The sequence below is a fragment of the Lacerta agilis genome, chromosome 14 (genome assembly GCF_009819535.1).
Source record: "Lacerta agilis isolate rLacAgi1 chromosome 14, rLacAgi1.pri, whole genome shotgun sequence".
Classification (NCBI taxonomy): domain Eukaryota; kingdom Metazoa; phylum Chordata; class Lepidosauria; order Squamata; family Lacertidae; genus Lacerta; species Lacerta agilis.
In genome coordinates, this window is record NC_046325.1 from 35322279 (window position 1) to 35345090 (window position 22812).

Consider the following 22812-nt stretch of genomic DNA (forward strand, 5'->3'; position numbering starts at 1 on the left):
CCCCCATCGTCCCGCCCTCGCCCCCAAATTCGCCTCTTCTCCATCAAAGCCAAAATGTTCCTTTATAATTTATTTAGGAGACCACTGTAAGCAGGTGAAAACATTGGCAGGATTTTCATAACACTTGTAAAGTAGCAATTATCATGGACAATATGGAGAGATTTTTTAAAAAAAACACATGGAGTTGAAAAGGTTGACAAAAGGACCCATGGAGGGGATGGCGGGAAGTCTGGAGATTCAGAGAAATTTCCAAATATGGATATGTATTTGGCATTGTTATAGCTTTATGTTTGTAAAATCAAATTATATAATATATATATTGCATTGTATGTTGTGGAGAAAGTGGAGGGGGTGTCCTCCTCCCTTCCACCCCAGAGCTTGAGGCCAAGCAGCAGAAACTTCTAGGCTGCAGATTCATGGCCAGCAGGAGCAAGAAGCCTTTGTTTTGCCCAGTGCAGTGTTATTACGTTTAAGGAACTAGCTGAAACAAGATAGAAGAGGGGGAAAGGTTATGCTAGTGCAGTTTTATTTAAACAGAAATAGATGGCTTAATGTGGTTTTTTTTTTAAGACGTGAGAAGGGGAACTGTCAACTGGTGCTAAGCATGACAGCTAAGTGGCTGCTGCTGCCCCACCCCCTAAACGAAGGCTGTTTCTGAAAACCGGTTTGGGGCGCGGTTGTTATTAGGTTTCTCATCTGCCTAGCACCATGAGGTTACAGCAATATAAAAAGGCAGTGCCGAAATCAGTTTAAAAGCAAGCTAGAAGAATAGGGTGGGTCCTAAAATATATATATTTCTGGTGTCAGAGGCTTGTAGGCTCATGGGAAGTATCCAGGCAGCCAGTGTGGGAAGTGGGATGTTGGACTAGAATCCCTTTCTCACCACTCCTTTGTTACTGCTGAGCTGTCACTTTCCCTCTCTGTAATTGTCTTCTCTCTCCACACCTTATTTGGATTACGGCCCAGGGAAGGGGGAAAGGCGATGGAGTGCTGGGGTTGGGGTTAAGGAGAGGCCCTTAGGTTGCATCTGACACATGTGCTGGAATTTCCCCTTCCTTGGACTAGATGAAATTTTGCTGTGATTAAGCAGGTCTTTTGCATCAACTACCCACCTGCCTGACCCTACCTTCCCTTCAGATCCACTTGCATTTGACTTGCTTCTCTCTCTTTTACTCATTTCTCATTTCCTTCCTTCTCCTCTTCTGCCCTGCTTATTTAGTGAAAAGACAGTGACCCCTTAAAGAGACCATGAGGTTCTGTGTTTTATACAGCATGTGTGCCTTTGCTACGGAATAAATGTTAAATAGCCATTGATTTCAACCTTGCATCTGTCATTAATGTTTTTGCCACATTACTTCTCCTCGGGTAGCTGGAGGAGATGGTGGTGCCAACCCTGGACATGCCTGCTCAGCCCATGGGGATGGTTGCTGATGTGGTTTTCGTCATCGAGGGCACTGCCAATCTCGGGCCCTACTTCGAGTCCTTGCGCAAGCATTACCTTCTACCTGCCATTGAGTGAGTGTTTTGCATGGCCCCAGGATGCAACTGCAGTAGTAGCTTTGTTGAAAGAAAGGAGAAGCTCTTGGGAGACCCTCATAGGGAAGGAAATGTTGGGGGAATACTCCTTTAATGGGAAAGACTGCAATCATTCACTTTGCATCCTATTTGGAAATGAGCTTCACTGAAATCGATGAGATTTGATGCTTAGTAAGAGGCATTGGAACAGAGAGTACAGGAATAAAATATAGTCCAAACAGGGTTTTTCGTCAGCTGAAGCAACAACTGTAAGTAGAAAGATTTGTTAACTTTCCTGATCCCAAATGACATAATTTTGGGGCATGGAGAGGAATCTAAATTAAAAGAAAAACACATTTGCAGAATCAAACCATCATAAATAATTTTATTTATGTTTGCCCCAGCAACCAGGCAAGTAGAGCATGGCAAGTCACTAAATTGGGAATAGTGATAATGGAAAAAAATAATCCTGTGATTTCACATCATCATCTTCAAGTGCATTCCGGTTTCTCTAATGTGAACCAACCCTTCTGCATTTTTGTCAAATCTTCTCTTTAGGTACTTTAACGGTGGTCCCCCTGCCGAAACAGACTTTGGAGGAGATGTAAGTGTGTGGATGCACTTTTGAATTTGTTAATGAATTCAGGGAATTTTGTGGGCTCTGAAGATCACCTCTCTTTGAGTATACCTATTTTACTTACCTAGTTGCTTGCTTGCTTACTTAAAGCATTTCTACCCTACTCTTCAACTGAAAAGATTAAATAATAGTTCCAACCCTAAAGCTCACAAAGACACAATGTCAAAGGAAAAGGGATTTGAGGGGGGGGGGGGCAAGTAATTGATTAAGTCATTAAGCTGTGCATGTCAAGGGGAAAGTAGATAGCACATGAACACAGCAATGATTTCCAAACCTGTGGAGAATCATTCAAATGCAGCCAGTGAGCTGCCTGAGATCTGCCAGTGAGCTGGTATTAGTTTAGTTTTTGGTGTTTTCTCTTTTGGTATATATTTGGGGGTTAAAATTTAAAATGTGAGACGTAACTAATAACAATTTCTTCTATACAAACAACCACACGAATTTGTGCACACACCTCAATGGCATAGGCACACACTTCCACAACTTTGTAAAAGTTAATTTTCAAATGCCAGAATTCTTGCATGTCCAAAGTTTATTCCTGGAGCCTGTGTGTTGGTCCACATTCAGCCATCAGCCTCTCGCTGGAAGCTTTTTGTCATGGGGAGGTGACAGGAGCTGTGACAAGCAATGAAGTCTCTTTCCCTGGCTGCCCAAATCTCTAATCATACAATTTTTGGTAATGTTGTCATTGTTTAAAATGGCCTTTTCAATAATAAGAACCAACAGCTTCCCTTCTCATGAAGATTGATCAAGGCACTGGAGGATAGTCAACATGGTGCTCTCTGGATTTTATAGACTACAAATCCTATCACCCCTGACCATTGGCCAAACTCGCAGGGGATGATGGGAGCTGTACCCTCCATATCATCTAGAGTGCACATGTTGGTTACTTTTGCTTTAATGGAAGCCAAAGCTCCTGATTAGCAACACAGCCAAGCAGAAGACCAATGTCCCTGCTTATGATAGTCAGGGTACTGAAAAATCATTTCGCCCACAGCTGCCCTATCTAACCAGCTTCTGCCTCCCTTCCTCATCTACAGTATGGTGGTACCCAATACAGCCTGGTGGTGTTCAATACGGTGGACTGTGCCCCTGAGTCGTATGTGCAGTGCCATGCACCAACTAGCAGCGCTTTCGAGTTTGTCACGTGGCTTGATAGCATTCAGTGAGTCTGGGACAGTACATTATGTTCTTTTATTGGCTGAATTGGGAGAGGGGTGGGTCATCCAATTCTGGATGATGGAATGGAAGGGAAAAGCTTCTGGGTTTTCTAGGATTGGTAGCCAAGATCTTCCAATATTCCTGAGAAACCTATGAAGTATATGAATCTTGAAGACTCCATGGCTTCACAAATATTTTATTAGCTCTTTAAACCTAATCAAGTTTAAAGTATTTGGGTAGTAGACCTGGGAAAGAATCTTTGCATGAAACCTTGGGAGATCCACTGCCAACTGGAGTGGACCAGCCTTCTCCAAGCTGGTGCCCACCAGATGTTTTGAGCTACAACTCCTCTCAGCCCTAGCAAGCGAGAGAAAATGTTGGGGATAATGGGAGTTGTACTTCAAAACATGTAATCAGGGTCAGGTTGAGGAAGACTGGAATGGCCAATACTGGACTAGCTGGACCAAAAGCTTGATGGTATTTAGCAGTTTGGTGTATGCCTGGGCTCTGGGGTTTGAGAAGGAGACCTTTGGTTCCCAGCACTGGTCCTCTTTATCATTTTGGTTTCCCTAATTTCAGATTTGTGGGTGGTGGTGGCGAGAGCTGCAGTCTCATCTCAGAAGGGCTCAGCACCGCTCTGCAGCTCTTTGATGACTTCAAAAAGATGAGAGAGCAAATGTAAGTGCTTTTTTGTCTGAAGGGAGGGCAGAAAGGATACAATGGGTGTGAATCTGTGTTTAATATTTACAGAACATTAGATGATTAAAATTGCGAAACCTTTTCGCTTTGCTTTGTGGTTTCCCTAGATCTGGAGTTGTTTTGCAGAAAAAGGGCAAAAATATGAGTCCAGGTTGCATGTCATATTGAAAACAAACTCTGGTTTAATGTGAACGAGCAGTGTGCTGGTGCACTTTACAGTGGTACCTCTGGTTACGTACTTAATCCGTTCTGGAGGTCCATTCTTAACCTGAAGCTGTTCTTAACCTGAAGCACCACTTTAGCTAATGGGACCTCCCGCTGCTGCTGCACCACCAGAGCACGATTTCTGTTCTTATCCTGAAGCAAAGTTCTTAACCTGAAGTGTTATTTCTGGGTTAGCAGAGTATGTAACCTGAAGCGTATGTAACCCGAGGTACCACTGTACTGCAATGTTCTTGCTCTGCTACTCCCTTCCTCCCGCTGCTGGGATACAAATGTTAGTCCAGCTTGTCATGACGTCTGAACTCCAAACAGACCCCAAGCAGTAAGCCAAGAGCAAACCTTGAGTAGTTCATCCTCTTAAGCATCAGAATAAATATTAGACATGGAAGTTGACTACAAAAACACAATGGAAATCCCACATTTTAGAACATAGATAACTGAACAAAGCATCTTCTAAACTTCAGTTTAAAAAATTACAAGTGGAAATTAACTACAGAACAATACATTCCGCATTTTTAAATAACCTAATTGTTATTTGGGGGGGGGAGCACAGGAGATACGTTCAAATACAGTGATACCTTCCATCTCGAACGCCTTAGCTCCCAAACAAATTGGCTCCCGAACGATCGAAGCCCGGAAGTGAGTGTTCCGGTTTTCGAACGTTCTTTTGGAAGCCGAACATCCGACGGAGCTCCTGCGGCTTTCGATTGGCTGCAGGAGCTTCCTGCAGCCAATCAGAAGCCACGCTTTGGTTTCCAAACATTTTGGAAGTCGAAAAGACTTCTGGAACTGATTCTGTTCGACTTCCAAGCTATGACTGTATTTGCTTTAGTTGCAAATATTGGAGCAGAGTTGAAGGCAATTGCATCCCTGAAAGCTGAAGGGAAGGCAAATGCTTTCCTGAAAGCTAGGATTGGGGAATCCCCGAGGCTGAGGTCAGCAGAACATTGCAAATGAGCTGATGTGCACCTCCTCACGATCCCTTCTCACTTTATTCCCACATGGGTTCTTTGAGCATCTTTGTAGTGCCATCAGAACCCTACATTGCTTTTGAAAACCTAACTGTATCAAAGCACTGCATGCTTGGGCCTTTTGGTCCCCACGGCTCACCTGTTTCTCCCCTCCTCTCCCCATGTTCTCCCCCAAACAGAGGTCCCACACATAAGTCTGCATCCTAATCTGCAACTCCCCGCCCTACCTGCTTCCAGCTGTGGAGAGTACCACATACTCTGGCTACACAACAGAGAATTTGGTGCAGAAGATTGGTGACGTGAGTAGAAGAGGCTTGGTTGAAACTAGACTCCTCCTTTCTCCAGATTCATTCATTCATTCATTCATTCATTATTACATTTGTATACCAATTTTTCTTCTAAGGAGATCAAGGTGGTGTCTATTGTTCTTTCTCCTCCACAGTTCGTCCTCACAACCAGACCAAGATAGGCTTAGTTTAGGGATATTTAAATAATAATAATTTTATAAGTCATACGTCCTTGTTTCTCAGTTTGATCCTTTACGTGGTTTTCTACGTTTTGTGTTGCTTGTAGCTTTGTAAGCTTTAGTGGTGTTTTATGCATTGTGACTTCTTGTTTTTTTTATTATTATAGTGTAGTCTTTGTCGTAACTGTTAAGTGTAAACCTATTGATTGTTATTTGCCAATAGTCATTTTTACCGTTTGCTGTTGAACGCTAATGGATTACTGAATATTGCTCTACTTGATCTAAGTTGTTTATTTTAAAAATTTTATTGTGGCTTTTTTGTGTGTCAGATCAGATTTGTTATTAGGCACGTGATCTTCGCTGTCTATTCTGATGCTTCTTCAGCTTGTAAACCACCTTGCGTGTAGCAATGTAGAAAGGCGGCATACAAATTACCGTATTTTTCGCTCCATAAGACGCACTTTTTTTCCTCCTAAAAAGTAAAGGGAAATGTCTGTACGTCTTATGGAGCGAATACATGGTCCTGGAGCTGATTTGCCCAGGGACCAAAATAAGATCGAGCTTTTTCTTTACAAAGAGAGAAGGGGGTGTTGAAAGGCTGCCGCTTTACAGTTGATCAGCAAGAGATCGGGGAGAGAGATAAGGTCGCTGGCTCCCTTTCTGCAGAGGAGGCTGTTTGTTTCCCCAGCGACATGTGACTGGCTGATTAGATTATCTGTCTGGAAACTGTAGAAAGGGCTTTGAGCTGCTCCTTTTGCAAATGGGTCTTTTCTTCTTCCAAAAGAAGATGCACAATTTTGAACTGGTCCCTCAAAAGGGGGCTTTCCCCCTCAAAAAACGCAGCGGAAAAATGCGGCGTTTATTTATTTATTTATTTGGAATATCACAATTATAAAAATACCAGTAACAACAATAATAACGCAAAACAAAAATAACATTCATCGTCCCATATCTTCATTACAGTTGCCCCACTTACCAGTATTTAAATGCAAATTAAACATGACATGAAATTTGAAATGAAAGGTGGGCTGCACCATGTGCTCTCCTCCAATCACCTACCAGGATTGCTTCCCACATGCCAGTTCGGGGGATTGGGGAGCTTTTAGGGGTCTCCTTTCAACATGGGAATGTGGGAATTGACGCTCCCCTCTGCTGACCCGCTCTGCCTCCATTCCGCAGCGTGGGATCCACTTTTCCATTATCTCGCCCCGGAAGCTCCCTGCTCTGCGCATTCTCTTTGAAAAGGCCGTGACGGGGGGCATGATGGAAGGCCAGCTCAAGGACTACAGCCAGGACCCCCGGCATATGATCCTCATACGCGGCATGGCTCTTCCAGGTAAGAACTGGCCTGGAACAAGCTGTGGGCAGGCGCCAAGAAGCGTCACACACCCCCTTTGAGTCAAGAAAGGGTCTTGGAAGTCTGTTTACTGCAGGGTGAGAGCCGTGCATCAGGCTCTAGGACTGTGCTCTACAACAGAGAACTGTTTTTGGACTACAATTCCCATCATCCCTGACCACCTGCTAGCTAGGGATGATAGGAGTTTTATTCCAAAAACAACTGGAAGACCCAAGTTTGGGAAACCCTTTTTGGTAAACCTTCTGACTCACCCTTTGCCTTTCCCTGTAAGACCAAATTGCAGTCGTTAACAGTCGTCTACAGGTTTTTCCACGCCTATCAGCTGATCACCCATCCCCACCACCCTTCTGAGTAATACCCCTCCCCACTCCCTCACTATATTTAAGGATCGGTGGCTTTCTGTTTCAGTGTATCTGAAGAAGTGTGCATGCACACGAAAGCTCATACCAAGAACAAACTTAGTTGGTCTCTAAGGTGCTACTGGAGGAATTTTTTATTTTATTTTCTTCTGATTACTGATATTTTTTTGGCCTTCCGCCAGTCTGCTCAAGGAGGACAGATCAGTCTCCTTCCAGCCTGTACTGGTTTCACATCTGTCAATTCAGAACTCTGTTCTTACTCATTTCTGCGTGATCAGCCACAAACCGTCTAATTGGCACCAAAACGCGTATTTAAATGCAGCTTTTGAACATATTTTACCTACAACACCCATTCTAGTATGCGTTTTGGTACGTTTCTTGAGCCGAGGAACTGCATTGCAACATTTGGAGAAGTGGGAATCCTGAAAGATAACTGTATCTCATCCGCACACAGGCCTGGGACGTGTGTGTCAGCTCTGTCCCTATCAGAAAGGAACAAGGACTCAAACGTAACCAGCACTCAGGGTGTTGACCAGCACTTGGGCTAGAGAAGTTGGGTTAAACGTAAACGAAGATCAAGATAATTTTAACAGTAGAAAATGGGGCGGGGAATTATAGGGACAGAACTACCTAAATTGTATAGAAATTTATTTATGTGTGCTACTACAGCAGCAAGATTGCTACTTGCCCAAAAGTGGAAGAAGCAGAGGTCCCAGTAAAGGAAGAAAGGATACAAAAACTTATGGATATGCAGAAATGGCAAAAATTACCGGAAGAATAATAATCAAGATAACAAGCTTTTATTTAAAAATGGAAATGGTTTATTGAATATTTACAGATAAATTGTAAACAGATAAAAACATTAGCAGGATTATTGTAGTAACCTGGAGTTTCATAAGAGTATATATCTACAGGAGATAATTAAATGACCAAGCTAAAGGAATTTGGGATGTGCAGAAGATACTAAAAATAAATTTAGGAAACCGCAGAAAGAGGGGTGAGGAAGTCAAATTTTGAAATGTTAAATTGACTGCAACACTAATGAAATGTATAAATTTGAAAAGTATAAATAGAAACTTTCAAAAAGGAATTCAAAAAAAGGAAATGGGCGGTGGAACGTTAGTCCGTCTTCTGTTTCCGGCAGCAGGAGGGTTGAGTTTGTGCGCACTTCCTGGTGTATGGGGGGGGGGAAGTGTCTGTTGCGCGCTTCCTGCTGATGACTAATATCTCCCTATCTTTTCCATTTGCAGTAGGCGGAGGAGCAGCCACCAATGCGCTGCAGGCCAAGCAAGCCGTGCCCCAGCCCCAGCTCCCCACGGTTCCACCCCAGCTCCCCCCACCCCACCTCAGGCCCTGCCAGCCGTTTCTCAGCCATACCAGGTACATCCTTTGTAGGCGGCTGTGGCGGGATGCCGCCTCCTGAAAGTTCATCCCCTCCAACATTGCCCCATCTCTTCTTTTTAGGTGACGCCATCGGCTACGCTCACTGCGGCCCAGGCCGCAGCTCAGTCTGCCGTGGAGGCTGCCAAGAACCAGAAAGCCAGCTTGAGCAACCGCTGTGAGTCCCTCGTCTGTCCCCCGGGATTGGGGTTTCTTGCGGAGGGGAGGAGGGTGCAGGCTAAAGAGGGGTGAGGCAGTGGAATTTTTCGTGGTGGAATATTAGGGCCAGAGGTGCCAGCTTGCAAGGGCGATTGGGGTAGGGAGAGGAAATGTCCTGATGTTGGGGTTCATGGCGGCAGGTTCCCATGACTGTATTTCCTTCTGTCTCTTCCGCAGTTGCCTCCTTGAACCCCATGCAGCCCGCCTTCAGCCAAGCTCCCGCACAGACCCTCCCCGCAGGCTCCGTGCCGGCCCTGCCTCCCAAGCTCCCTGCTTCTTCACAGGCCAGTCTGGTCTCCACGGTAACCACAGGCTCCGGCCTCCTGGTCCCACAACCGGTACAGGCCCCACCACCGTCTGCGGCCTCGGCCATGGTATGTACGGTAGGCCCCCGGCTGTCTTTGCATGAGATGCATGTGGAGGGGAGAGGTGTGTGTATCTTTGTGGGGGGAGGCCGCCTTGTCCTTCGAGAAGCGGTTGTGAGATGCATGCTTCGCGCAAAGGGTGAGCCAAAACGCTATCAGAACACTCAATTTGCAGGGAATGCTTTGGGAAGGGAGTGTGCCAAATTCTTCTCTTAGCTCTCAAACTGGCTGCAAGCAACTGGTTCCTTTTGCTGTTGCTTTATTCCACCTCCCCACACTTGCCTCTGCACAGGACATAATGCTAAGAGATCCATTTTCTTTTTTTATTGATTCTTAATTAAAATGCAAAATCAACAATAGAACAAAATCACAGAAAACAGGTATGAAATATTGACGCTGAGACAAAAGAGGGAGGGGGTCCAAAGGGGATTATTGGGTTGTCGTTTTTATTTTCATTATGTATTTTGTGGTTTTACATTTGATTTTATTCTGTGAACCGCCCTGAGACCTCTGGGTATGGGCGCTATATTTAAAAAAGATGCAAGCTTATATAGATGGTATTTAACCCCAAAGAAGCTACCTCAAATGTACAGAAATGTATCAAACAAGTGCTGGAAATGTAAGGACTGTGAGGGGTCGTTCTATCGTATGCGGTTGACTTGCAGGAAGGCATATATAATGAATTAAGGACCATCTTAAAGTGACTATTCCTTTTTTTTTTATAAGAATTTATTGGCATTTTTCTATAACAACATATACCCCACACACCTACAATTAAACAAATGCAAAACAAATATAACAAATACAAACAATGTCAAGTTTCTTATAGCATCTTTCTAAAAAAAAAAAATTCTATTTCCATATCTTGACCGTTGACTTCCCTGCCTTTTCACCTTCGAGTTTATATCCTTAATCTATTTTATAACCATTTCTCCTGAAAAAAGAAAAAAGAAATTAAATTCACTTATATAATTACGTTCAATTATCTTTCAACATTTTACTAAGAATACATCACCCTAATGATACCTCATCAATTCTTCTTAATTTAATCTTATCGATTTCTTATCTTAATCTACATCTTAATCTTACTCCTCTTAATCCATAAACTTAATCCACTTAAATTCACTTTACTTATACTCCACCTTCACAGATCTTCACAAATCATTCACATCAAGTCTATCTCTTCTATCCTTAAGATTGCTGCTAATAACATAAAAACTTGAAATATCTCCTTTCATATTCAAATAAAAGTATAACAAAATATTGTTGACAGTGTTCACCCTCCAATTTCAATTTGCCATATCAGGCTACTTTAAGTTTTATTTAATGCTTCACCCCACACCCCTCTGTCCATTATTCTTCTCTAGTGGCATCAGCACTGAACATCCATGTAACTTCCCTCTCCAACGTCCACAGATCCAGGCACAGTCCAGACCTCTCCTTGCCACGAGTTCAGAGGTGTCCATCTCATCATCTCTCAGCTTCTTCGGTTCTTTGTAACATTCCTTTTTCTTGTAGATACCTTAATTCTCTGTCCCTGGCCCCCGAGCTCACACCTCGGGGACTGGATATAAAAAATCTTGACGTCGCCTTGGGGCTGCCACCCCCAAAAAGCGAATTTCTTCTCCGAAGTAGCTCACTCATTTCTCTCCATTTCCATCCACCCTCTCAGCTCATTGGCAAGGCATTCTTCCAAAGTGTCAAAAGTTTTAAAAGCCTCCCCTGTGGGCAATTGGTTCCCTTTCAGACCCCCACAAGACTTTGACTTTTCTATAAAGCAGTTCCACCTTCAAGGCAGTGAGTCTCTGTTCATCCGTTAGTCCAGAGTTCAATACCAGTTCAAGGACAAAGCCCAGCATACTGGCAGAGGAGGAGGAAGTGGGTGTTATATTTCTACTCCCCTCTTTGTTCGTCGCCATTTTTCTGAGCTGGAGCGCAAATACCGCAACTTTAAATGGAGATATTTTCCTCTAGTTAGCTTCCCGAAAAAAGAGTTTGCCAGTCTCATGTGTCAATTTTAAATACGTTGTAGCCAGTTCTGTAGCAGTAATCACTCAAATTGGTTACATTCTTCAGCTCGAAGGGAGGGAGGCAGGCTGCCTTTCTCCTTCCCCCGGATCGTTCCAAAAGCACAGTTCTGATCAGATTCTTTACTCACGACCACCGGGTTCCTTCAGCTCTATCTTCACAGGTAGAACTTAGACGCTCACCGCGGGCTTTGTCGCCGCATTTGCATCCCGGTTGGGGCATGTCCCCGAAGCCCGGCTCCGTTGTCCCTTCACCCCCACTCCCCCTTACAGGGGGAGCGAGGGAAGGGTTCGGAGCCTCCGCGGGCGCTGCCGGGGAGCCCAGGGTGCGGGACGCTCTTCCCGCACCCCAACCGGAGCCCCGCTTTGCGGTAGCGGGGCTCCTGACCCCCGGGATGGACAGGGCGCTTCGGACCCGAAGCAGCCCTCGACCACCCGGCGATTGCGTCGCCGCCGGAAGTCCCTTAAAGTGACTATTCCAAGAGGCCAGGATCCTTCCAGCTGGGGATACCAGACAGCGAAATCCTAAAGGAAGCCTCAACAGTATTTATGTCTGTGACTACACCACGAATTCTGTGTGCTCACAAATGGCAGGAGAAGAGAACATCCTCAAAGGAAAAATGTTTGATGCAAATCTTGGAATACACAGACATGACAAAATTGATGGTGTTGATAAAAGATACAAATTTAGAATCTTTTAAAGAAGACTGGAAACCCTTTCTAGTCTATGTAAAAGACCACATTGGAAGACCATAGCAGGGTTTGAAGTGTTAGAAAACAGCAGAAACCCATATTAAGAAACACGGTAAAGAGGGATGCAATTGTATGTAATTTGGATTATAGACACCGATGTCGGGTGAGCTGGAAGTCACTTGTTTTGTTGAACTGGAGTACAGTGGTACCTCAGAAGTCGAACGGAATCCGTTCCGGAAGTCGGTTCGACTTCCAAAACGTTCAGAAACCAAGGCACGGCTTCCGATTAGCTGCAAGAAGCCCTGTTGGACTTTCAGGTTCCAACGAACGTTCATAAACCAGAACACTCACTGGTTTGCAGTGTTCAGGAGCCAAAACGTTCGACTCACAGGGCGTTTGGGATCCAATGTACGACTGTATAATCGTTGAGTAACAAATGGGGGGGGGGAGAGAGATCATTATAAAAAGAGAACAAAAGTTTGCAGGCGTGAGAGGAAAGCTCTCTGGAAATCAGCGGCCTCAGGGCCTGGTCTCTAGAGTATTGGGCTCCAGATCCTGATAAAACGCAGCCTGGGCTCCCAAACATTATCTCTCTCTCTCCCTCTCCCCCACCCCACAGCCAAGTGGCGTCCCTCCCAGCAGCATGACTGTGGCTCAGCCAGCACAGGCACAAATCGGGGCCACGCAGCAGTCGGTCACGAACAAGGTGATAGCGTGGAGCGGCGTGTTGGAGTGGCAAGAGGTGAGAGCTGACTCGTGGCGCAGGGGAAGGGGTGAGCCGAGAGCACAGAACCGGTTTTGCTTGGCATGTTTTGACAGTGTGCCCCATCCCTCTTCCCCCAGAAGCCCAAGCCGGCTTCAGTGGATTCCAACACCAAGCTGACTCGTTCCCTGCCCTGCCAAGTGTACGTCAATCAAGGAGAGAACCTGTGAGTGCCTGTCTGTGTGTCACCAAAGGAGGGGAAGAGTGCGGTTGTCAGTGGCTACGGGGCACAATAGCGATATTCTGCCTCCACTGTCAAGAGGCACCGAGTTTCTGGGCACCGGAAGTAGGGAGAACGCAGCTGCGATCAGGGGCTGCTTGTGAGGTTTCCCATAGGCTTATTGTTTAATGATCAATCAATTGGTTGCATTTATATTGCCCAGGGGCCAAAAGAGGATCATGCTTTTTATTTTACAAAGAGAAAAGGGGGTGTTGAAAGGCTGCTGATCAGCAAGAGATCGGGAGAGAGATAAGAGTCCCCGGCTCCCTTTCAGCCCCGCCCTCCTTTGTTGAATGTGCTGCAGAGGGAGGTTGTTTGTTTCCCCAGTGACATGTGACTGGCTGATTAGATATCTGTCTGGACTGTGAAACTGTAGAAAAGGCTCCCTTTCCTTAAGAAGCTGCAGAAATGTGAGTTGAACCCCATAAAAATGGGGCTTTTCCCCCTTTGCAAAAAAAAACCCCTGCAAAACCTTTAGCTGATCCTCAAAAAAACCAGGGCTTTTCCCTTTGCAAAAAAAAGCTGCAAAACTTTTAGTTGATCCTCAAAAAAACATGGCTTTTAGAGGAGGGAAACCAGAAAGATATTTTTTTCTTGTTTCCCCTCTAAAACTGAGGTGCGCCCTATGGTCCGGTGAGCCTTATGGAGCGAAAAATACGGTAAGCTGAATTTGGTGGCTTTGTGGATGTGTGATATCTCCCATTGGCTGTTTCCTTGTTGGATTTTGATCATTGTTAATTGCTTATATATTTGCAGCTGCGCGCAGCCTTATTTTCAGGGGCAATTAGCACACCAGGTTAATACGCTGTGGAGTCGCTGGGGGGAGGGCATGCTGTTGATTTGCCTCTTTTTTGCTCCGTTCCAGGAAGGCGGAACAGTGGCCCCAAAAGCTCATCATGCAGCTGATCCCCAGCAGCTCCTGGTAAGGGGCGAGATCGAGGTGGTTGTAGGCGGAGCCTGTCATAGTCTTAGGCTATAACCCAGGGGCGGGGGACTTTTTCCAGCTCAAGGGCACATTGCTTTCTGTGCAGCCTTTCAGGGGCCGCATGCCAGAGGTGGGCGAGGTCACAGGCAAAAAAAAAAAAATAGCCAGTGCAACTACTAAACCTTGCCCATTGTACAGGATGTTTCAACACACAGTCACATCCTCCCTTGTCATTCATTTGTGCAAGAAGAAGGCCCTCATCCAGCCCACCAGTGCAGCCAAGCACCAGTTTAGACTGTTGAGCCTCCTCTCCTGATTCAAATCACAGAGAGAGACAGAGCGCACTGATGACCATGCCCCCAATCTCCTAATGGCCACTGCTGAACAACACCTGTGTTTCTAACGTATCATTTTTGGTTTTTTTATTTGGTCAGCATATCTTTAAGCTACCGAGAGATCAAGCAGGAGCACAAAAGTTGCACCTATGCCGCATCAGGTGCGGGGCTCGATCGGCTGCACGACTGAGCTTGGAACTCCCTTGGGCAGCCAATCCCTGCCGAAAACAGCCAGTCCAGCCCTCTTGCTTAGCGATTCCCAGGTCTCTTGCACTGCAGTTCCCAGACACCCAACAACCAGCTGGCTGCCAGGTGCTTGGGAAGAGACTTCCAGCCCACCTGCCAGTTATCCTGCAATGTAGTGATGTCAGACGATGGGACACGGTGGGTTGTCAAAGCTGGGAGAGATAGCGGATGGGCCCGCCGAGCCAAAAAAATGTTTGGTTGCGTGCACAAGCTCAGGCTCCTAACTGTCCTTTTCCTCTTCCCCTGCAGACAACTCTGGGCCACCTCTTCCGCAACTCGCGCATGGTGCAATTCCACTTCACCAACAAGGACCTGGAATCACTCAAGGGCCTCTACCGCATTATGGGCAACGGATTTGTAAGGCACTACAGGGGGTGGGGCGTAACTCAGGTGATTTGGGTCGCATCTCCTCAGGGTGGGTTGGGCAAGGCAGGCCAGTCGATATTATTTATACAACCTCCATCTCTGCAAACCAACCGAACGATCAGTGCGTCTGGCTGTTAACCAGAAGGTTGGTGGTACGAGCCCACCCAGGGATGGCTGCGGGCAGGATTCGTGCATGGCAGGGGGTTGGACTAGATGACCCTTGGGGTACCTTCCTGTTCTGTGACCAAACTTTGAGGATACGCAGAACACAAGGTAAATGCAGGATTGGCACAGTTGCCCCCATCACACTTACTTGGCAGTGTGGCTGTTCAGTTTTGAACATCCCTGATGGTAGGAGGTGGGTTTTTCACCCTGAGGGTGGCTTCCTTTGGGAATTCAGTTTCTTCCCATGGAGACACAGTCTTGCAACAGACAAACCTTGGCCATAGAAGGCAGAACCTCCCATTTATAGGCAGAGCTTCTTGGTTAGGGGGACGGAACCATCATATTCTGAATGGGCAGTAATAATAATAATAATAATAATTGTACCCTGCCCATCTGACTGGGTTGCCCCAGCCACTCTAGGCGACTTCCAGCATATTTAAAACATAACAAAACATTAAACGTTAAAAACTTCCCTATACATGGCTGCCTTCAGATACCTTCTAAAGGTTGTATAGTTACTTATTTTCTTGACATCTGACGGGAGGCTGTTCCACAGGGCGGGTGCCACTACTGAGAAGGCCCTCTCCCTGGTTCCCTGTAACATCACTTCTCGCAGTGAGGGAGCCGCCAGAAGACTCTCAGAGCTGGATTTCAGCATCCAGGCTGAGCTATGGGGGTGGAGAGGAGGAGATGGGGGTGGGGCAGATAATTTTCTCTGTGGGCCAGATTCTGTAGCACAGGGGTGGCTAACCTGCGGATTCCCAGCAGGTGTTGCTGAGCTCCATCTCCCATCCCCGACGATTGGCCTTGCTAGCCCCGGGGGCTGTTGGGAGTTGGCCCCTCAGCTGCGCCCAGAGGGCCGCAGGTTAGCCACCCCTGCTTTAGCAGATGCATCCTTCTCGTCGTCACATGAGCAGGCGGGCTGCGTCCACTTCCCTCACACGACGCCCTGCGAGGTGCGGGTGCTGATGCTGCTCTACTCCTCCAAGAAGAAGATCTTCATGGGCCTCATCCCCTACGACCAGAGTGGCTTTGTCAACGGCATTCGGCAGGTCATCACGAACCACAAACAAGTCCAGCAGCAAAAGGTACGGGCAACTTTTTCCTCTGAAGGCACAGCTCTGTTCTCTTCGGCTGCTGTGCACGCTATGTTCAGAGTGCATTTTTCTCCTCAGAGAATTCAGAAGGGATTTCTGGAAACTAGCGAGTGAGGAAGAAACCACAACCCAGAATTCTTTGAGAGGAAAAACATGCTTCAAATGTGCTTTTTAATAGTTATTTATCAATACTTGTTCAAAGATATACAGAAATGCATACCCATTGCAAAAGTATCTTTTTTATACACAGAAATAAAACAGCTGCTTAATATAAAAAGGGAGAAAAGAAAAGAAAAAGAATAACCTAAAGAGATACAGTGGTACCTGTGTTATGGACGGGATCGTTCGGAGACCCTCCGTAACGTGAAATGCCCGCAAAACACTGTGTGTGTGCAGGTGCGCAGCGTGATTTGGTGCTTCCGCGCATGTGCGAAGCTCGGTTTAGCGCTTCTGCGCATGCGCGAGTGGCAAAACCCAGAAGTAACCCGTTCCAGTACTTCGGGTTGCCGCGGGACGTAACGCGAAAAGACGCAATGTGAAGTGGATGCAACACGAGGTATGACTGTACAGAGACAGTAGGCTGGGTGATTTCCAGTTTTCAACATCGCAGTATATCACCAGCTAACCATTGCGATATACTGATATATCACGATGTCTGAAATAAGGATGGAGCTACACAGAGGCATTGGCTGGCTTCACGGTTTTCCCCCACATTGTGATTTTTGCAAAGCACATGCACACATAATAATTGCAATATATTGCCAGGTCAAAAACTATGAAACCGATACCATGGTTTGGATTTCAAACTGGTTTTGGATGATATATCACCCAGCTCTAAGCGAGAGAAGAAAAAGAGAGAGAGAAGCTTAGAGAAAGATAAAGAAAGATAAAAGGACTTCCTCCGGCTCTCTGTCCTGCAGCCAAATATAGTATTCACTCATTAAGATCCAACCATTCTATCGTCTATAAACCAGTGTTTTTTCGATCTTCAAATCCAGATTTACAAGTTCATTTTCTCTGTGTGCAAAAAGTCCACAAGTTCAAATGGACGTTAAAGGTATAGTGTGTATTACAGCCTCTCTCTCCTTGTCTCTCTCTTTTCCCCCACCCAAAGGCACATTGGATCGCCACATGTTGAAATCTCTATAACTCTCTCTAACCTCATCGCGCACTGTCTCTCAGCTGAAGTTGGGTGCCACAGCCCCAAAAAAGCCCCAACATCACAGGCCATTTCTAGTAGTGTTTCTGCATCTGCCTCTGACCTGTAAGCCTGGGGAGAAGACCCTCCAACATTAAGCTATTTGGCCATGGAAATGACTTGTGGGCACATCAGTTGGAGTTTCTAGCCTCCCTCCAGCTATTTGTTGCGTGGCTTTTATGTTTGCTAGCGAACTGCGTACTTCCTTTTGCAGAGGTGGAGATTTCATGCCTCTGCACAGGCATTTGCTCAAATGCCCGCCTCGATCTCCATAAGCATTTAGTGACAGGAAGATACAGGCTATTATTTTATTTCTTTATTTTGGCTTAGGTTGTGCCTGGCCAACTCAGATGGTCTTCCTCCTGGCTTTGGAATCTCCCCGGTCTCTTGGTTCCCATCGTGTCCCACCCCTCTCCTCAAGTGCTCAGCGTTCTCCTGTCTCTTCCTCTCTTTGCAGCAAATGGGGGGGTCCCAGCCCCTGGGTTCCACGGCCGGCGCACAGCCATTCCTGCCAAAGCAGCCTGGCGCTTTGCCGGTGACACAGGGAGTCCAGCAGCAGGTAAGAAGGGGGATGTGAAAGAGAGAGAGAGAGAGAGGCTGTAGAAGAATGGAGTATTATTCAATATGGAGCAATGATGGTGGGAAGTTTAAGTTAAAAGAGAAAAAAGTGTTAACATTTAATAGTAGTAGTATAATTATAATAATATATATAATAATAGGGAACCTATCTTAGGCTTTTCGTAGGAAAAGAAATGAATGATTGTGAGACCATTGGCTTAAAAGAAATATTGTTTAGCAGAAAGTGGATGTTGGTATGGATCAAAAGTTTTAAGTAATCATATTTTTGTTTTTTTTATGTAACCAGCAGTGGAAAATCGTTTTTTGTTAATGTTTTCTTCTTCTTTTTCCCCTCTTTCCTTTCTTTATTTCTATTCTCTTACTTTTCTGTTTTACTTACTCGATTTGTATCTTCTGCAGTTGTGATTTTACTGTATTATGGGATAATCTTAATAAAAAAAAACTTAAAGGGACAAAAAAAATGAAAAAGAGAGTTTGTAGTTGTTTGCCTGGCGAGGGTGGGAAGCAGCCGTAATGAGGAGCAATGAGGGGAGGCTATCAGTCGGCAACCTGACCTTGGCATCGCACTGCCTGCGCTCCTTTCTCATTGGCCACCTCCTGCGTAATGCCACCCCCTTTTTATTGCAGATGGGTGGGCAGCAGGTGAGCCCTGGGATGCCTCAGGTGGGGATTATGGAAGAACAGCAACGGCAGCAGGGCCTGGTGAGTCACCTTGCAGAAGTGTCTTGAGAGGGGTGGCTCATGCCGCCCTCAGAGCCCCAGCCCTTTCATGCAGCTCAACCTCACTGACCCCATGGTGCTGAGTCCTAAAACCCAAAAGGAGATGTATAGGGTAAGGGGGATACCTCTGGAGATTAACCCAGCTGCCTAATATCCTAACTGATGTGGCGCTTCAGGACTCTAGCAACACCACAGGCCTAAATTTTATCTCTGCCACATTTGTTTTCCTCTTGCTGCCTCAGGCTAAGCGTGAGATACTAAGACAGTTCTTTTACCCATGAGTACTTTTTAGCCAGGAAAAAAAAACCGCTTTCTCGCAACAGCCTGTCTTCCCTTCAGGAAAACCTCTGTGGTCTAAACCACTGAGCCTCTTGGGCTTTCCGATCGGAAGGCCGGCGGTTCGAATCCCCACGACGGGATGAGCTCCCGTTGCTCTGTCCCAGCTCCTGCCAACATAGCAGTTTGAAAGCACCCAGTGCAAGTAGATAAATAGGTACCACTGCGGCGGGAAGGTAAACGGCGTTTCCATGCGCTCTGGTTTCCATCACGGCGTTCCGTTGTGCCAGAAGCGGTTTAGTCGTGCTGGCCACATGACCCGGAAAGCTGTCTGTGGACAAACGCCAGCTCCCTCGGCCTGAAAGCGAGATAAGCGCCATAGTCGCCTTTGACTGGACTTAACCGTCCGGGGGTCCTTTACCTATAATACCCTTTTGCAATCTGAATGCTGCAGAAGCATTGCAAATAATACGCACACCTGCTCTGGGTGGCAGCCAGTCTTGAGGGTCAGTCTCTGCGTTGCCCTTTCACGTGTCTCTCACTCGCCAGGCACTGCTAGATTTTATGTGGAGGATGCAGGCCCAATCTAACCCTGAGGTGGGGTGAAGCCAGGAGCACCACTTCGCTGGGTGGGCAGGGCAAGGCAGCACAGCTTGTTCCACCTCAAGTGCCGAAAGGGGATTCTCCACCCTGGGAGGCCAGAATGGCAAGCTTGACCATGTTTCCTTCTTTCCCCCCCAGTTGCAGCTCCGAGTGCAGCAGCCTCAGCCAGCAGCTCCAGCCACCAACCAGCCTCCGCAAGCACAAGGCCCCCCACAGGCCGGGCCCCAGGCCACCCAAGCAGGCGCCATGCTTAGACCCCAAAACCCTGGAGCCAATCCTCAGCTCCGCAGCCTGCTCCTGAGCCAGCAGCCGGTAAGGGCGATCTCCCTTCTCTCTACTATGGCATCCTGTTTTTTTAAAAAAAACCCATTCATTTACTTAGAACCATAGAACCTTCAAATTGGTCATTAGCGCCAGGCGAAAATGTTCCTCTTTAGCCTGGCCTTTGGCTGATTGACATCCAATGCCCTTTTAAAATGGGGGGGGGGGTTTATTGGGTTGCTCTTGTTTTTGTTTTTATTGTGTATTTTTATGTTTTTATCTTGTGAACTGCTGCCAGGGCGGTATACAAATTTAATAAATAATAATAATAGTAATGAATGTGTTGTGGGAGCGGGCATTATTGGTTTGCTTGTGTTCTTATTTTTACTATTATTTTGTTATTGTGTGTGTGTGTGTGTGTGTGGTGTGTTGTTCATTTTATGTTGTGAACTGCCCTGAGATCTACGGATGAAGGGCAGCCTACAAATTTAATAATGATAATAAAATAGCCCAGCCCTGCTCAGTTCAAGTCCTGTGTTTTTGGTGCAAGAGAATGAGTCGGTTCAATCTTCTGCATAACAGCGTTTGAGCTGTTTCAAGGCAATTTCACCAAGGATCTGGATTGATCTGGAACCGTGCAAGAGCTGGATCCTTCTGTTATGGGAATGACAAGATTCCCCCGTTTAGCTCTGCCAATAGGAGGGTACACCGTAATCGTCTTGGACATAGAATAATAGAGTTGGTAGGGACCCTGAGGTTCATGTACTCCAACCCCCTGCAATGCTAGAATAGGCAGCTGTCCCATACAGGGATCAAACCTGCAACCTTGGTGTTATCAGCACCGTATTCTAACCAACCGTTCTCTCCAAGTGGAGGAAGCCAGCTGGAGAAGGCGACTCATCCTTGGCAATATCCAAAGCAGGGCCAAGTAAACTGATATACTGCTCTCCAGTAGAGGTCAGTCCACCACCATCTCCCTGTCGGGTTATGTCCTGTCTTCACTGGCAGAAGAAACGGAGAGCTTTTGTATAATCTACAGGGCCATCAGCCACAAAGCTTTTACCTTAACCAGATGTATATTCAATCCTTTGCCAAAGCGCCACCCCCACCCTGCTTCTTTTAGAGCAGGGGTGTCCAACAGATCCCCGGGAGGTTTTGGTAGAGTGCAGTCGATCGCTGGGTCCCTTTCCTTAGCGTTGGTAAAATAGAATCCTGCCCGCCCTCCATTGTTGCACGATCTGCAGAACGGAAGACAGAGTTTATTCAGTGAGGCTGTTTGTTTGTTTCCCCAGTGATCTGTTGTGGGATTGGCTGAGCCCCTTTCTTCTGCCACGAGCTGTGACCTGACCCCCCCAAAAGGGGGCTATCCTTCTCCCTAAAGCTCAACAGCTTTGACCTGAACCCCAAAAAGGGGATAGATCACTGCCAGTTTTTAATTCTGTCAGTAGATCGCAATCTCTTGGGAGTCCACCGTTTTAGAGGAACCAGGGTCCAAAGCCTATACTGAGCAGGTACACACTGCAACACACCTGAAGTGCTGGCCAGTGGGTGAATGGAATGGAATCACCTTCTGGTGGAGGGAGAAAATAGCCCCACGGCCTCTCATAGTGGGAGAGATAGCCCTGTTTAGCCACTCAGGGCAGACCCTGATACCTAGGAGAAAGGTGGCAGAAGCAATATTGAGACAGGAAGGGAGACTTCTACAGATGGAAGTAGGTGCATTTGGAAAGGAGGGATGCTAAGGGTGAGACTGAAAGGAGCAAATCGCTTTGCACTGTCCGCTCTATAGTGTTGCTAAGAAGGTGTACCTGCTTGAAGACTCGTCTCCTCTTTCCGCTGTGAATGAATCATCTCTTGCCCTCTGATCTTCTCTACCTTCCCTCCTGTACAGCCCCAGGCGGGGGTTCCTCAATCCCAGCAGCCCCTCCACCACCTCCAGCAAGGTTCTCCGGGAATGTTGCCCCACCAGCCCATGGAACAGCTCTGGGGCATCAGCCTCCTGGCAGCAGCAGCTCCAGCTCGCTGGACAGACCCTCATGCACCAAGCTCCAGGACAAGCGTGGCCAGGCCAGATGGGACCGCGGGCGACGCTGCCAGGTAGGATGTGCGAAATCTGCCTAGAACCAAACAGCCAGGTGCCTTTCCTACTCCGGAAGCAGCTGTATCCAAGAGCTGGGGGAAGGGTCTTTGTTTTTAAAGGCTTTGGCTCAGAGAGGGGTGGGGGAGAGACAGGGAGATCACCAGGCATCTTGATGACACCTCACCCCAACTTCCCCGATGTTAGCACTCAGCGACTTCTTATTACAGAACTCCACAACACAGTTGCCATGGGACGGAGTCTGCTCCTCAAGCAGAAGCATTGCCCCCACCCCAACTCACAGAGCCAATTCAGGAGGATACCCCATGGTTGATCAGAAAGAATCGGCAAGAGTTACGCTCCCCCTCGTTCCTCTCAAGTCAGGGCAAGCAAAGATTTTCTCGGTGGCAAAACCAGGCTGAAACAGCTCTAGATAATCTGCATCCTCCCTCCTCCTTGTCTATAATGGCCTTCCCTGTTGTATCTCTCCCCCCCCCCAGGTCAAATGCTGATGAACGCTGGTCCCCGGGGGCCAGTCCTCCCAACCAGGTTTGCAGCAGGTTCCTGCCCCAAGCATCATGGAGGACGACATCCTCCGGGACCTCATCTGATGGCGGAGGGTCCTGCTCCAACAACACCTGGGGTGGAGATTGTTTCTGCATTGTGGACAGTGCTGCTCTTCCGGAAAACATTGCCATCTTCCTTTCTCGTGTGTAATATCCCCCCCCCCATTTGTTAATAAATGTTATCCTCTTCCCTTTATGTCTTGGTCTTTACTGAGACAGGTTCATGTCCACAGCATCTCTTCCAGCTCCTCTGCCTGCCCCCCCTCCAACCAGGCTCAGAGCTGAGGAGTGGACTCGGGGACCCTCAGCATTAACTCAGCTTCAGAAGTTCTGCAGTAAGGTGC

General features: G+C 46.8%; 1 protein-coding gene across 1 annotated transcript; it reads left to right on the top strand.

Moving 5' to 3' along the window:
• Positions 1-69: 69 nt before the first annotated feature.
• Positions 70-22626, top strand: MED25 (mediator complex subunit 25). Its single transcript, XM_033169486.1, is given in 26 exon segments — positions 70-94; positions 1370-1515; positions 2074-2119; positions 3193-3317; positions 3893-3991; positions 5385-5398; positions 5401-5504; positions 6851-7007; positions 8638-8724; positions 8727-8767; positions 8852-8945; positions 9164-9360; positions 12691-12813; positions 12915-13000; positions 13920-13957; positions 13960-13976; positions 14810-14917; positions 16009-16179; positions 17844-17945; positions 18593-18667; positions 19703-19876; positions 21717-21804; positions 21807-21827; positions 21830-21922; positions 22403-22440; positions 22442-22626. Coding segments are annotated over 25 exon segments (2307 nt in total). The 5' UTR covers positions 70-94; positions 1370-1378; the 3' UTR covers positions 22514-22626.
• The last annotated feature ends 186 nt before the right edge of the window (positions 22627-22812 follow it).